This window comes from Rhipicephalus sanguineus, chromosome 4 (genome assembly GCF_013339695.2).
Source record: "Rhipicephalus sanguineus isolate Rsan-2018 chromosome 4, BIME_Rsan_1.4, whole genome shotgun sequence".
Taxonomy (NCBI): domain Eukaryota; kingdom Metazoa; phylum Arthropoda; class Arachnida; order Ixodida; family Ixodidae; genus Rhipicephalus; species Rhipicephalus sanguineus.
The window spans coordinates 83,006,756-83,020,392 of NC_051179.1; the positions used below are offsets into that span (position 1 = coordinate 83,006,756).

Sequence of the window (13,637 nt, forward strand, 5' to 3'; positions counted from 1 at the left end):
TCCTTCCATACTACATACTTGCCGGAGTTCGCGTGATGTACAGTGCGGTCCACTGTTGAAGGGAACCCTCGAATCAGCATCTTTCATATTGTTGGGCCCTTTACGGCAAGTTTATGCAGAGACGTTGTTCGTACGCGGCACTAGTCGGCCAAAAGGAGTCAGAATTGTCAACCAGTAGTATAGTCTTATGCAAATCCACTAGATTCTTCAAGACAGCGAAATTCGGACATGTCCTGCATGCAAGTGTTCTCTTTAGCAGTGGACCCGTCCGTACATAGCTTGAACATTTAGCTCCGCCTACAATACAACTCTCGGCTTTCCCGAGGTGTCGGCAGATCAAAGAAAGCAATCGAGTTCCCCGCGTGCCAAGACCATTCTTTGATCCCGCGCGTTCAGTAACCTTCACGATCGAGCTTGCAGCGCTTAATAACGAGACGCAGTGAGGACATAATCGCATTCACAGCATTGCACCCGCCAGTCGTTAGGCAAGACGTTACAAGTCGAGCAAGTTACTTGCGGCAGCAGCGCACGCGCCTATTTTGATAGTTCGAATAAGACGCTGGACGGCTTCGCTCACAACCCCACGCTGCAATCTCGATCCCCCTGCCACAACGATTGCAGCACCAGGCGCCACCTGGCTATGCGCGTGAAAACACGGAACACGCATGTACCTCATTATACACACACCCGGTGCGTATACGAATGGCTTTCCACCGCGCAGTCTCGGGTGAGACAGCGGCCAAGCTTATGCGGGCGTGTGTATGAATATAGTGGCGTCCATTATGAGGGCAACCTGCCGACTAGGTATAGTTATGAGCACCGAAAGAAATTGCGAGCTCGGCAGCGTGCACGTCTGCGTAGGGCGTCGGCATCATTTGTTTTCTCTTCGCCGAGCGTCTACAGAGTTGGCCGCGCGAGCATTACGCGCACCGAGCCAGCCCGTCGCTTCGTCAAGGGCATCTCTCGGGTTATCGTCGCCTCAGACAGCGCGACGACACCGGTCAGACCCCTACATATGGGGGTAGTGTTGAAGTCAAAGGGATGAAGTCACGCATTTCGAAAAATGTTTCTTTTTGTTATCACTCTTTCTTTTCAAGGGCACGCCCCAGCCTTCTGGGCTTCCCTCCCAGGTCGAGCTGCGGTGAGCTTCATCTAGCCGTGTAGCATTCTTGGCTATTTTCCGCCGCGGTCCTTTTGTTGAGCGTTTGGGCACGGTCGCTATTAAACTGTTGCACGTTAAGGTGTCAAAGCGAGTGCTTCTTCTGTGTACATAACCACGACGCGGGGGGTACCTGCCCGGCTGTGGTTCGTGCTCGGAATGGTTTATGACCGAAAGCGCCGAGCAGTGGTCGTTTCGCCACCTTTCTTCTAGTCAATGCAACCTCGGAGAAAGGGAGAGTTGGGCCGGGTACGACGAGTCAACCGTTCTCATCCTGTTTCTACTTACTTCATTATATATATATTTTTTATATTTTCTTGAAGATTGAAGGGGTTCTTCGCCGAGACGCGGCCAAAGTGGTGTTTGCCAACGCACTGACGTCGACGGCGCGTGGGGCGCAGCCTTGAGACTATGCAAACAAAAGCAGTTAAACGTTCTGAAAAATGAGGCCTATTTTGACTGCGACATCAATTCGCGGAGCGCCGAGCGCGCTTTCGCACCACAGCCTCATCGCCTGAACAAGCGGCTGTTAAGCGAACGTGACGTGAATGCGTAACTACCAGCTTTTCTTTGGCTTTGTCTCATTCTTCCATGAAGTGGAGTTCTCGGTAGAAGGAATTGCTGTACTGAGCAGGAACTTGTGCGCATCGGCGCGTAAATTTGCAATCCACCGTATTCCTTCACTTAAGCCAATAATAGACGCAACCGGGCTGCAACATTTATTTGCTCAGAGATCGCATGTGCCATGTAAAGGACAGCGACCGTATATGTTTATGAGCCGTGTGCATTCGTGCGTTGGGATGCTCGTTAATTTGCCGGTTCATAACACACTGCGCCGTACAACTGGTGAAGACTAAATGCATGAATTAACGACGATTTTAGCTCGTAAAATGTCGTGTCGCCGCCCGGTCCCCTTCTCTAATCGCAGTCGCGATTGACGGACGTTTGTTGTTACGAAGGACACTGTCGTGTGAACTCACACTTCGGGAACTGCGCACTGGAATCGACGTCTATACTGTACTGGATGTACCACGACTTAATCCTTTATGCGTGCTTCTGGCCAAAAAAGAGAGGGAGAGAGATGTGAAAGCATTATAACGCGTATAGAGCGCCAGCGATAGCCGTATTCGCGGAAATGTATGGCGACTTTCCGTTCACGTAGTTCTGTTTATATCCGCGTTTTGTTCGTGCCATTTCCATAATGTTCCAAGTTGGCGCACCGAGTTGTCGCAGTCCTATAGACGGTGGCATTTCGCTTGTCCACGACACAGTAATTAATTTTAATGAATAATAAAATTAACTTCCAGACGCTACACAGACATCCGACTGCTAACATTCACTCTACAGCGGGCATGGCTGTTGATCGAAAGGCCAAGCCGTAAAATATACATATATATAATAAATTAATTGAAAAGGTATTTATACCAAGGCCCGTTTCGTTGTTTGAGAGGCCTCTAAGGTTTCTCGTCCGAGAGGAGAGGGGCGTGTGAGGAAGCGAAGATGCGTTGCCTTTCAAGCATGCCATCCACGTACGGCGGCAAAACAGCCGAGGCGTAGCAACGATAAAAACTGCTGCGCGGTCGCTCGTTCACACGCGTACACGCATACTTGGCGACCAGGACGCCTTTTGAAAGCTCCCTCAACGAGTACGCGCCGCGGTGCCGCTCGCATGCGGACTTGACTTTCAAATGAGAGCCCTCCCTTCCTGCTTGCCCTCAAGATGTCGATCCTCCGTAAGTTTACAGCTGCGCGCGCAACTCTTCGCTGGGGCTGCTGGGATACGCTGAGTGCGCGACCACTTTGGGACACTGAGGAAGAGGGAGACGAGAAGAAGATGAAGAAGAAAACCGTTTATTCTGCGGACCTCGCGTGAGAGGGAGCGTGAGCGATCGTATGTTAAGCCATGGCGACGGCAGTTTTTCTCGCTATCACGACGTTTGATCGAACAGGCTTCTACAAATGTAGTACGGAAGTTGATGTGCCATTTCTTCATGCAGGGATCAAGGGAGAGATAGCGAAAGTGAGATAAGACTTTATTATTGTTGAGCGGTTAACGAGCAGGTCAGCCTCTCTCGAAGCAGTGCCTGATGACGGTTACACGATGTATACGCTAAGGTGACCACAATCACTCACTTCCCTCAGCGTTTTTTTTAATGTATTTATTCGTTGAATCAAAGCAGGAGTGGGCGCAAAGAAAAAAAGTACATCAAAAGAACGCTTCAGCGAGGGCAATAAGAACCATAAACAAGAAATGAAGGCATGAAACGCTGCCATTTCGACGAGCTGGCGGTGAGAGATAGAGTGGGCATAAAGTTAAGTCGTTGAATAGATAACGTTAAGAATGACTTAATCTCTGGATGGTAACGAGGCAACTAAGAAAGCTCGCGTGTAATCTCGCGAAGCACGCCATAAGGAAGCGCAGCGCGGTTTTGCACGGCGCTTTCGGCCCATTTCCGCGGCCGTAAATTACCCATTTTATTATCTTTTTTTTTTTTCGTGTTTGCTCGTGCCTCCGCTGTTCGACGGCTGACAACACGAATAACGGCCAGCAGATGAGCTGGGCTGACTGACTCCTAGGTAAAACAGCGCAAGGATGACGGAATTTATGTTCTCGTCTATGTAAGAAAGGGACGAATAAATAGACGGAAAGACAGGGAGGTTTGCCAGTTCCAAGACCGGCTGGCTACACTGCCCTGGGGAAAGACAGCAGGGGGAACAAAAGTTGATACAAAAATGAGATGCCACAAAAAAAAGAAAAAATAAAAGCAGAAATGGGAGTACGACACCTATTAAAGTCTGTCTCTAATACCAGTTATACGTTAGAAGCGCAAGAACGCTTTGAACGCCTTCCATGCGCGCGCGCGTGTGGGGGTGGGGGGGGTGGGGTGCGGTCGTCCTTCCTTGTCACCTAAAAGGGTCTAATCATCTAAAAGGGCTCTAATCACCTAAGAGTCTGCTCCATACCTTTACTTAGGCGGACTTGTCCCACCATTGTTTAAAGAGAAGGGTTATGGCCAGGGTTATGGTCTTTGACAATAATGGCAGCTGAAGGCCCCCATGATGTTGCATTCCAGGAACTGTTAACTTCCCATCTTGACTCGCAGAAAGGCAGGGACTAGAGGCAGGTCATTGTGAAGCATGTTGTCTTTTGGACTCGACCAACGGAAAGGGGAGGGGGGGGGTATGTGAACTTGAGGATGGTTTCGGCAACTGTCCCAAGACCCTGCCCTCCGACAGGACGATTGTCAAGTCTGTCTAACGCGTTTGAAAGCTCTTTATTGTGCGCACTGAGAAGAGGGACACTCACATAGAAGACGTTCTTGGGGCAGACATAGAAGTCTGCCCCAAGAACCGCGCGGCACGTCCCTTAGCAAAATATCTTGTTGTGAGAGATGACATTTATCTCACTGACCAAAAATATGGTTATGAAATATGCGGAAAGACACCTACGTGATTTGTACGGGACGCATTCTGTTTTTTATGCTGCTATGACGTTTCAGCGCGATAGCGTTAATGAGCCCTTGTCGTAGAAAATGCGGTGTCGGCGTCGGCAGCCTTGGTTGTGAACCAAAAATCCCGATGAATGCAAACAATGAAAAATCAGGGTTCGAGGCGGAATCTAACCTAACCTGGGCTACAGGCTAAAGATACTGCCACCATCGGCGGTGGTGATTCATTGCTGCCACAAACCACCTCGTTGGGCATCCTGCACTCCCAGCCAAGACTCTGGTGACAGCTTTGGCAGCGTCATCAGCATGGACGTTGCCTTGTATTCCACAGTGGGCAGGTATCCACTGTGCTGATGACGCTGCCAAAGCTGGACATGACGCCTCGAGAGAAATCATCAAGATACCTTTCTCGAGAAAAGATGCCGCGACAATCGTATCGGCACACGCTTGGCGGCTCCAGCGATCCCTCTGGACAGATGCTAATCACCAGTATGGACCACTTTACAAGATTGACCCATCGTGTAACTTTGATATGCCGCGAGACCTAAACAGGCAAGATGAAACATGCTTGCACCGCATCAGACTGAACGTCGCATACACCAACTACTTCAGGAGCAAGATTAAGCTGTCGGACTCACCAATGTGCGTCCAATGCAACGTCCAAGAAGATTTACATCATGTTCTTTGTGAATGCAAGCGATACGCATCAGAGAGACAGTCTCTGAAGGCAGCCTTGCATCTTCAACGGGGATCGTGCTTAGAGTTGCGACATGTTCTGGGTCCATGGCAAAGCAGCACCTGTGCGCTACGTGCCACGAAAGCGCTGTTGAATTTCTTGCGGGCCACGAGCCTGAACCAAACTTTGTAAACTTGTGTGACTGTATGTGTTATGTGGTTATCACTGTATATATCATAATCGTCACCCAGCACCTGGAGTAGCATGTCAGGCGAACAGCCAGGCAAACATCTCCAGCTTCATTAAAATGTTTATCTATCTATCTATCTGGTGACAGCGCAGATGTTAAAGTACATTATATATGTTCTGAGCCCTAGGCCCAACAAAGCTATCGCGTTCTACTCTTAAAGGCGAAGCTTAAGCGTCCTGCAAGTTTTTTTTCCATGTGGACAGTCATAGGCGTACGCACGAGTGGGGCGCAGGGGGGGGGGGGGGGGAGGGGGGGAAACTGCGGTGAAACTTCGCCCACTTCGCCCCCTCCCCCTTCCCCCTAAAGCAGAACCCTTCGAACGCCTGTGTTGACAGTGAAATAAAACTTCCACGTTTCTCATTTGCTTCCCCTTCAGGAACAACCACAGAGCTCCATGCGCTGACACCAACAGAGGCGCCGCGAGCCGCAGAGAGCCCCGGAGCCTTCGTGTGTGGTGCGCCTTGCAATGAGTCCTTCCCGGTTCCGGTGTGCGGATCGAATGGCCGAGTCTACAACAGCGAATGCTCAATGATGAACGCCAACTGTCGGTAAGTAAAATAATAATAAGAATAATAATATCTGGGGTTGAACGTCCGAAAACTACGATGTGATTATGAGATACGCCGTAGTGGAGGGCTCCGGAAATTTCGATCACCTGGGGTTCTTTAAATAGCACCTAAATCCAAGTACACGGGTCTCAAACATTTTCGCCTTCATCGAAAATGCAGCCGCCGCGGCCGGGATTCGATCCCGCGACCTTCGGGTCAGCAGTTGAGAGTCATAACCACTAGACCACTGTGGCGGGGCTAATAACAACAATAATTGGTTGGGGTGCATAGCACAAGAAAGACACAAGACGAAGGAAAAGAAAGGTTAAGGTCCCTAGATAAAACAAGTTTTATCTAGGGACCTTAAGAAAGATGCATCAGACGTGCTCATGTGCGGCGTCACGAACGCGCGTGGTGTTTGTTCCTTTTTCTTCACCTTGTGTCTTTCTTGAGCTCTAGGTTTTTCTGATAATTCTTTATTGCACAAATAGTAAAAGAATGCGATCCATGCAGCAAATACGTTCTCACACACACACACACACACACACACACACACACACACACACACACACACACACACACAAAAACGGCTGTGCAGTACGAGCAATCGGTTTTTTTCAAGAAACTCTCTAGCAGACGCTGCCTGCGTTGGCCTTGTCTCTCGCGGGCGAGGGCGCGTTCTCGTTCCTCGCGAGCTGGTAGTTCAGCGTTCATCGCAGGAAGTGCGTTTCCATAGCCAACGCGCGCCGTTCGCTCTCTCTCGCCACACTGTGAGCGCTGGGGCGGTGGCGGCCCTCTCTTGCGCTCAAGCAAATGGACAGGACACGACGATGCATGCAAGCAAGTGGTCACGACGATGCAAGCGGCGACAGCAGACGGCAATGCACCACCTACAAGCAGAGACTCTAAGGTGCTTCGCCACTAAAAGATAGATCGGTTGTTTTGGAATGCCTTCTACAACGTAAATAAACGCACCTGGGTCTAAAATGAATAGTAATAAATAGTATAATCGACATCAGCTAATTAACTAATTGAGCACAACATGAAAGTAACATAACCAGCGCCACATGACGTCAAAATGTATGTCTTTCGTTTCATTCAGTTGCGATTAACCACTTCCTTTTCAAATCCTTGGTTGTTGTGACGTGAAACACCCTGTATATGTATATATGAGGGAGCATGCGCAGAAAAATGAAAGGTAACAAGGGGGAAAATAAAGCATCCTAACAGCAAGTCAATAGTGTTATCATAAAGTCACTTGTGCAATGAAACGCAATCTACACGACATGGCTATGACAATCTCTTTAGATACGTGACTTCACTAGGCGTGAGCGTTGTGTTTGAAACATCTCTTGTCCTTGTCTTTCGCGCTGTTTCTGTATTTATCTGCCAGTGTAAGACTATTTCACTTTAGGGTTAAAGTATGGAAACGAATAAGTTCACAATTTATTTATTTAACTTTTTCCAAGCAACACACGAGCCGTAAAAAAGACGCAATAAAAGAGGGCTTTCATACCCGCGCCGTCATATCGCCTTGCTATGACTTTCATATTCAGCGCTTGCCTATCTGAACTGGTTATATAAGTACATATGCTTCTTGGCAAAAAATTCGGTAGTACCACTCGTTCTGTTTTGTCTTCCTATTTTAATGTGCCTTGTGTCGTAAGAAGGAAAACATTGCTGCCAATGCACATCTGTAATGTCTGTTTTCCCACTGAAACGTATGCTTCTCTGCATCAAGGGTCATACTGCGGTGAAGCAAATGCTGCTGCTCTGTGCGGTTGTTAGGTTGGCTTCACCTCATCACGTGCATGCATTGCACAAAAGTTTTTTTTGCGCCCTTACGGCGATAATTTCTTTTTTTATATCTTGAAACTTTTCTCCTACTTGGAACGCAACAAGCAAATTTCGGATCAGACGCACGTGTCCTGTCTTTTTCTCGCGCATGTCGCTTTGCGGCGTTATCATTCGCTGGCTAAATAAGGAAGCCGCGGCATTTGCACACACCTTAACAACCACAGGTTGTTAAAGTTGTTTCATGCCCAATTTATACGATACATGTACGATTAAAGCGCTTCAATGACTGGCGGCCACGGGCTGGCGGCAATGTGCTCGATATCGGCAACACTCTCAGGCACGCGGCCATGCCCTGTGAGCGTGAGGTGAATAATGTTTCTGGCGTACAATCGCACTCCAATCAAATAATTTCCCTCTCCCCTTCCCCTCTGAAACGCGGGCTAGACATGCCGAAATTCTCTCCTGCGCAACGCCGCGATGAGCTCGAGCGCATGCGCGTCCCCTCCGCTTCTCTCTCCTCTCCGACGCTGCCCCCCTCTCGCCCGCCTGTCGACCGCGTTCCCCGCTCGCCCTGTGAGAATTAACGGCCAGGCTAGATGGAAGATACGACGCGCGTAGCGTCCCTCTTCGCGTTCCACGACGCGAGGTCGGTAGCATGCCCAACGAACGCCAACGGAACGCGATCGTACAAGTGCTCCGGCTTCGCATCGCCTCATGGTCCCCTTTAGCGGGAGATGGTGTAATTTTTCTTTCTTTCTTTCTTTCTTTCTTTCTTTCTTTCTTTCTTTCTTTCTTTCTTTCTTTCTTTCTTTCTTTCTTTCTTTCTTTCTTTCTTTCTTTCTTTCTTTGTGTTTCTTGTATCTCTCTTTTTTATCTGTTTCTTTTTATTTATTTCTCTCTCTCAGTCTGTTTCTTTCTCTCTATTTCTTTATTTCTGCTCTCTATTATCTCTATCTCTTTTTTGTATCTGTTTCTTTCTATGTCGTTCTCTGTCTATGTCTTTCTCTGTGTTTCTATATTGTTATGTCTTTATTCCCTTTATTTCTCTCTCTATTTTTCTCTCCTTCTCTCTCTCTCTTTCCCGTGTTCGTTTTCGTTTAACACTCGCACCTGCTGTAGTCGGTAGTGGGGCTTGCCCAGCTCCTATGGCGCATACCCACTTGTGGTTTTTTGTTCGCGCTGGAAAGATTACGCCCGACTTAAATAGTTCCGCTGTTAGAAAAGATATGACTTAATATTACAGTTTCATAATACCAAAGTACCTACACTAAGGAAATGAATAAGTTACCTATGTTGGCACATCACATACATTTCCATTCTTTAAGGAGAAACATGTTGACAGACCCTTCTGCATACCGGTGATTCTCAACTGGTCACCCTTTCTCCGCTTTCCTGTTTCCTCCCTTCCTCAGGAAACAGAGAAGGAAGCGCGGTTCCTTGGAGCCGGTGCGCGTGGTCGAGTGGGAACGCTGCCGCGGCCGGCACCCGCTGTGCCCGGACAAGTGCCTCGACATCTACGATCCGGTGTGCGGCAAGGACGGACGCTTCTACCCCAACCTCTGCATCATGCAGCGGAGAAATTGCGGGTACGTTGCCCGAGTATACTCACGGAAATTGTCTTCTTTGCTCACTAACCAAAAGGCTCCGCGACAAAAATGTTTGTTTGAAACATTAGAAAGAATGACATAAAACGACGTGCACGTGACAACTCCCACCTTCCCCGGCCTCTTCTCCGTTATGGGCGTACGGTACGACGCCCATGCTTCCCTTTTTCGCAGGATTATTGCATACGCGTTCAGCACTCAAAGCTTAATCCATGTCGAAGGGTAGCGCGAGGAAAAAACAGGACACAGTAAAGAACACACAGGACAGCTAGGCGCTATCCTGTGTGTGTGTGTTCATTACATGTTGGCACAGACATGAATCTATACCAACTTGCCTAGTACTCTACGTTACTAAAGAGCTTGATATCAAATTCATGTGGTTACATGCCGGGTTAACGAAGTAGAGTGTGAGGAAAATAGTCTTTGCGAATTAATTTATCTTTGTCGCAATTAGGAATTGACCAGCTGAAACGTGTGTGCGTGCGCGCGCGCGCGCGCCCGCGCGTGTGTGTGTGTGTGTGTGTGTGTGTGTGTGTGTGTGTGTTGTGTGTGTGTGTGTGTGTGTGTGTGTGTGTGTGTGTGTGTGTGTGTGTGTGTGTGTGTGTGTGTTCAGAATCATTCTAATTGAGCGTTTTTCGCTCAATTATGTAACGTCCCAGATGTGCCCCATGCCACTTGAACTATATAGACAGCGTTGAAGAGACGACAACTTCTTGAACGCGAGGTTTCGCTGGGGCCGACGTTTCGACAAGCGGACTGGTCTTCTACAAGGCAGGCGATTGCTGCCTTGAAGAAGACATGACCGCTTGTCGGAACGTTTGCTCTAGCGACGTCCCGTATTCAAGAAGTTGTCGCCTCTTCAAGCTTCCATTGTCCCCTGAACTTCCGCCTTCATAGACAGCGTTGTGCATATGTGACCTTCATTTTCCAGGAAGGTCATTGGCACCCAGACCTTGGCCGTATGCATAGCGAGCGCCCGAGGTGAGCTATATTTCTCTGCCTGTTTCCTTATATTTCATATAAATATAAACATGTCTTTCAAAATAAATTGCCGAAATGTATCTGACAAAGGGATCGCAGTGCGAATTCTACGAACATGGAGTATACTGAAAGCGGGACTTCTACCGCTGGACTGCGGCCGTATGCTTTTAATGCTTCCCTTAAATTAAGAATGAATTTCAACTTTGCCCTACTGGCCTTCATCCAGGCGGTTGTGAATAGCCGCAAATTGAGCCCGCCAGTTATTTTGCGCTTCTTGCTTCTTTACTATATGTCTAGCAATATCGTTTACGCTACGGCGCCTGCACCGAAAAGGGCTTTGAATGCATTTATTTCGCGCACGTTACATTGTGCCGAAATATAGCGTCGAGATGCTGCCCTTCTGTAAATTACCTTTAAATTCACCCGCATCCTACAATACAAAGAAAACACAGTTAAAATTCATTGTATACGCCATCCATCCAGCACAGAAAAGAGAGCTCCTTTTTCGTGCGCAGAACGATGTTCTGAGCTATGTTATAGGCAGAGTGCGTTGGCAGTGTTACTCCGTAGATTGACCGTAACCAGGGTCCTTGAACTGTTTCATTAGTAACCAGTCGTGGTGGCTCTCGTATATTCTCCTGCTGATCGCGAGGTTTGGCTCGGTCGATCGTTGGTTGCTGCTGCACAAGGATGAAAACGGACCACACACATACACACAAAAATATAATCTATGCACCTCAAGCCAACCCCAAATGGTTGACATTACACCGGAGTGTAATGTCAACCTATCTGGTCCTCCCTAATATGTGTCTTCGGAGTGTATTACTTGTGACAGCATAGGTGTACATAAATTAATTGTGGCCCTGCAAATATATATATCGCAGAGGCGCGCAAGCTGCATTCATGTCCCCAGGATTGCTCGGAGCTGTACGAACCCGTGTGCGGCTCCAACGGCGAGGTGTACCTCAACGAGTGCTTCTTCAAGAAGGAGACCTGCGGGTGAGTATATACGTGGTTGTGTGTAAATTTAAGAGGTGCGCACGGACGACCGATTGGTTCTCTCGTCTTTACGGCCACGGTTCTCTCGTCTCTAGATGCAAGTACCGGGCGCGCGCTGATGACTGAATTGAACGAATTAGTTAATGAATTAATTAATGATTGTTTATTTTCTGTATAGCGCGAGGAAAGGCACGCGAGATAGATGGCGATTATTGCAGTGTGACGGAAAGACGCTCTAAAGAGTATCTTTGTTCCCATATATCCCTTCCCGGCCGCGGCATTCAAACTTTCTAAGATGCGTATTTACCCCGAGTTAAAGAAGAAACCCACGCATGCAGGAGCAAGGATCCCGTGCAGATGGTGCCCCTGAGCCGGTGCCTGGAGCCCCCCAAGTGCCCCAAGCGCTGCCTGCCCATACTGGATCCAGTGTGCGGCTCAGATGGACAGCGATACCTCAACCACTGCCGCATGCAGCAGAGAAACTGCGGGTAGGCTATTATTATTATTATTATTATTATTAGTAGTAGTAGTAGTAGTAGTAGTAGTTGTAGTAGTAGTAGTAGTAGTAGTAGTAGTAGTAGTAGTAGTAGTAGTAGTAGTAGTAGTAGTAGTAGTAGTAGTAGTGGCATTTTGCTTTGTTCGCCGTGGTCGCATTAAGCGTTAGATTTCTCGTATGGTGTAATTAAGCAAACAAGTGCGTAATCTTGAAAATGTGAAAAATTCATGCATTCTAGAAGACTGCGCGCACGTTTTTCAAATTAAACAGAAAAATGCTCATAAACACGCAGTGCAATAGCTACGCAATGTCAGTGCCCAGGTGGTTCAGAGGCTTTTTAGGACACAAACTTCGCGACAAATTATGTTGGCGGGACCCGCAGTAAAAAATGGGGGAAAAAAGACTTCCTAATCAATTTTTTTTTCGCTATCAAGATAGTAATACGGTTACTTTGTTCGATTCTCCTGGACTGCTTCTATGCAGATATAGTAATCTCCAAGTTAGAAGCTAATAATAATATCTGAGGTTTAACGTCCCAAAACCACAATATGATTATGAGGGACGCCGTAGTGGAGGGCTCCGGAAATTTCGACCACCTAGGGTTCTTTAACATGCACCTAAATCTAAGTAGACGGGCCTCAAACATTTTCGCCTCCATCGAAAATGCAGCCGCCGCGACCGGGATTCGATCCCGCGACCTTCGGGTCAGCAGTCGAGCACCATAACCACCATAACCACCGTGGCGGGGCCAGAGTTAGAAGCTCAGACAGTTAATTTCGCATTGGCTTGAGTTTTCAACTGTAAAAGAAAATAATAAAAAAAATAAGAAAAAACCATAATCGTGATAGCAGGAAGCCTAATTAGGAAGACTGATTTTTCGAATAATGCGTTCTATGACTAATGTTCGCGAAAATTATGTCCGCAAGAAACTGCCTATACAAGCTCGTACAAGCAGACTTGTTGCGCGGCCAGAGCACCGCGTTTTCATTCAGATTGATGTTAAACGAGTTCTCTGTTTTGTATTCTTTCTTTTTTTCAGCCGGAATGTCGTCGTGATGCCAAAAAGTTTCTGCTCGTGACCGAGTCCGCGTTTGTCTTGTTTTCTTTTTGTTTGTTTACCATTTTACGAGATTCAATAAAACCTTTTTTTCCCAAAATAGCTCTGTGTTTCCTCCTTCCTGCTCTCCCTTTATAACGAGCACTTTTAAGCGAGTATTGTTCAGAGTTTATTATTCAGTTTATAAGAACAAAATCAAAGAAGAAGAATCATTGGATATCTGAGAAACGTAAGAGACATTTACAAGTCGCAGAACAACCTCTCCCAGTAACCAGATGAGCCCCCTTTTTTTTTTGACTCCGTAAATTTGGCGACACATGCGTGAGCCATTCATCTGTGCCACGCCTTCAAGGAAAGATATATTAAAGGGACACTAAAGAGAAACAATGAATTGGTTTAGATTGATAAAGTGTGCTCGGAGAACTCTTGTGTAGTTTATTTCACCACCATAGGTTTATTATTAGAGGAGAAAACCAAGTTCAAAGTTTCATTTTTAAATTTCGCGCCGAACTTTGTAATTCGTGACGTAAAAGACTTCAAAGAGCATTTAACGTATTTTGGCGCCACTGGCTCAACGAAATTTCCACAAACTCGTTATGTCAAGTCCCTGGCCCCCTCAGA

General features: G+C 47.4%; 1 protein-coding gene across 1 annotated transcript in view; it reads left to right on the forward strand.

Moving 5' to 3' along the window:
• The window catches only part of LOC119390345 (uncharacterized), a 31,457-nt gene extending 18,341 nt beyond the window's left edge, over window positions 1-13,116 (forward strand). Inside the window, exons 3-8 of the mRNA XM_037657948.2 lie at window positions 5,911-6,082; window positions 9,292-9,465; window positions 10,415-10,464; window positions 11,349-11,463; window positions 11,802-11,951; window positions 12,999-13,116. Of these exons, the coding sequence (XP_037513876.1) occupies window positions 5,911-6,082; window positions 9,292-9,465; window positions 10,415-10,464; window positions 11,349-11,463; window positions 11,802-11,951; window positions 12,999-13,038 (701 nt within the window). The 3' untranslated portion in view covers window positions 13,039-13,116. The remainder of the gene's footprint in view (window positions 1-5,910; window positions 6,083-9,291; window positions 9,466-10,414; window positions 10,465-11,348; window positions 11,464-11,801; window positions 11,952-12,998) is intronic.
• Window positions 13,117-13,637: the final 521 nt, after the last annotated feature.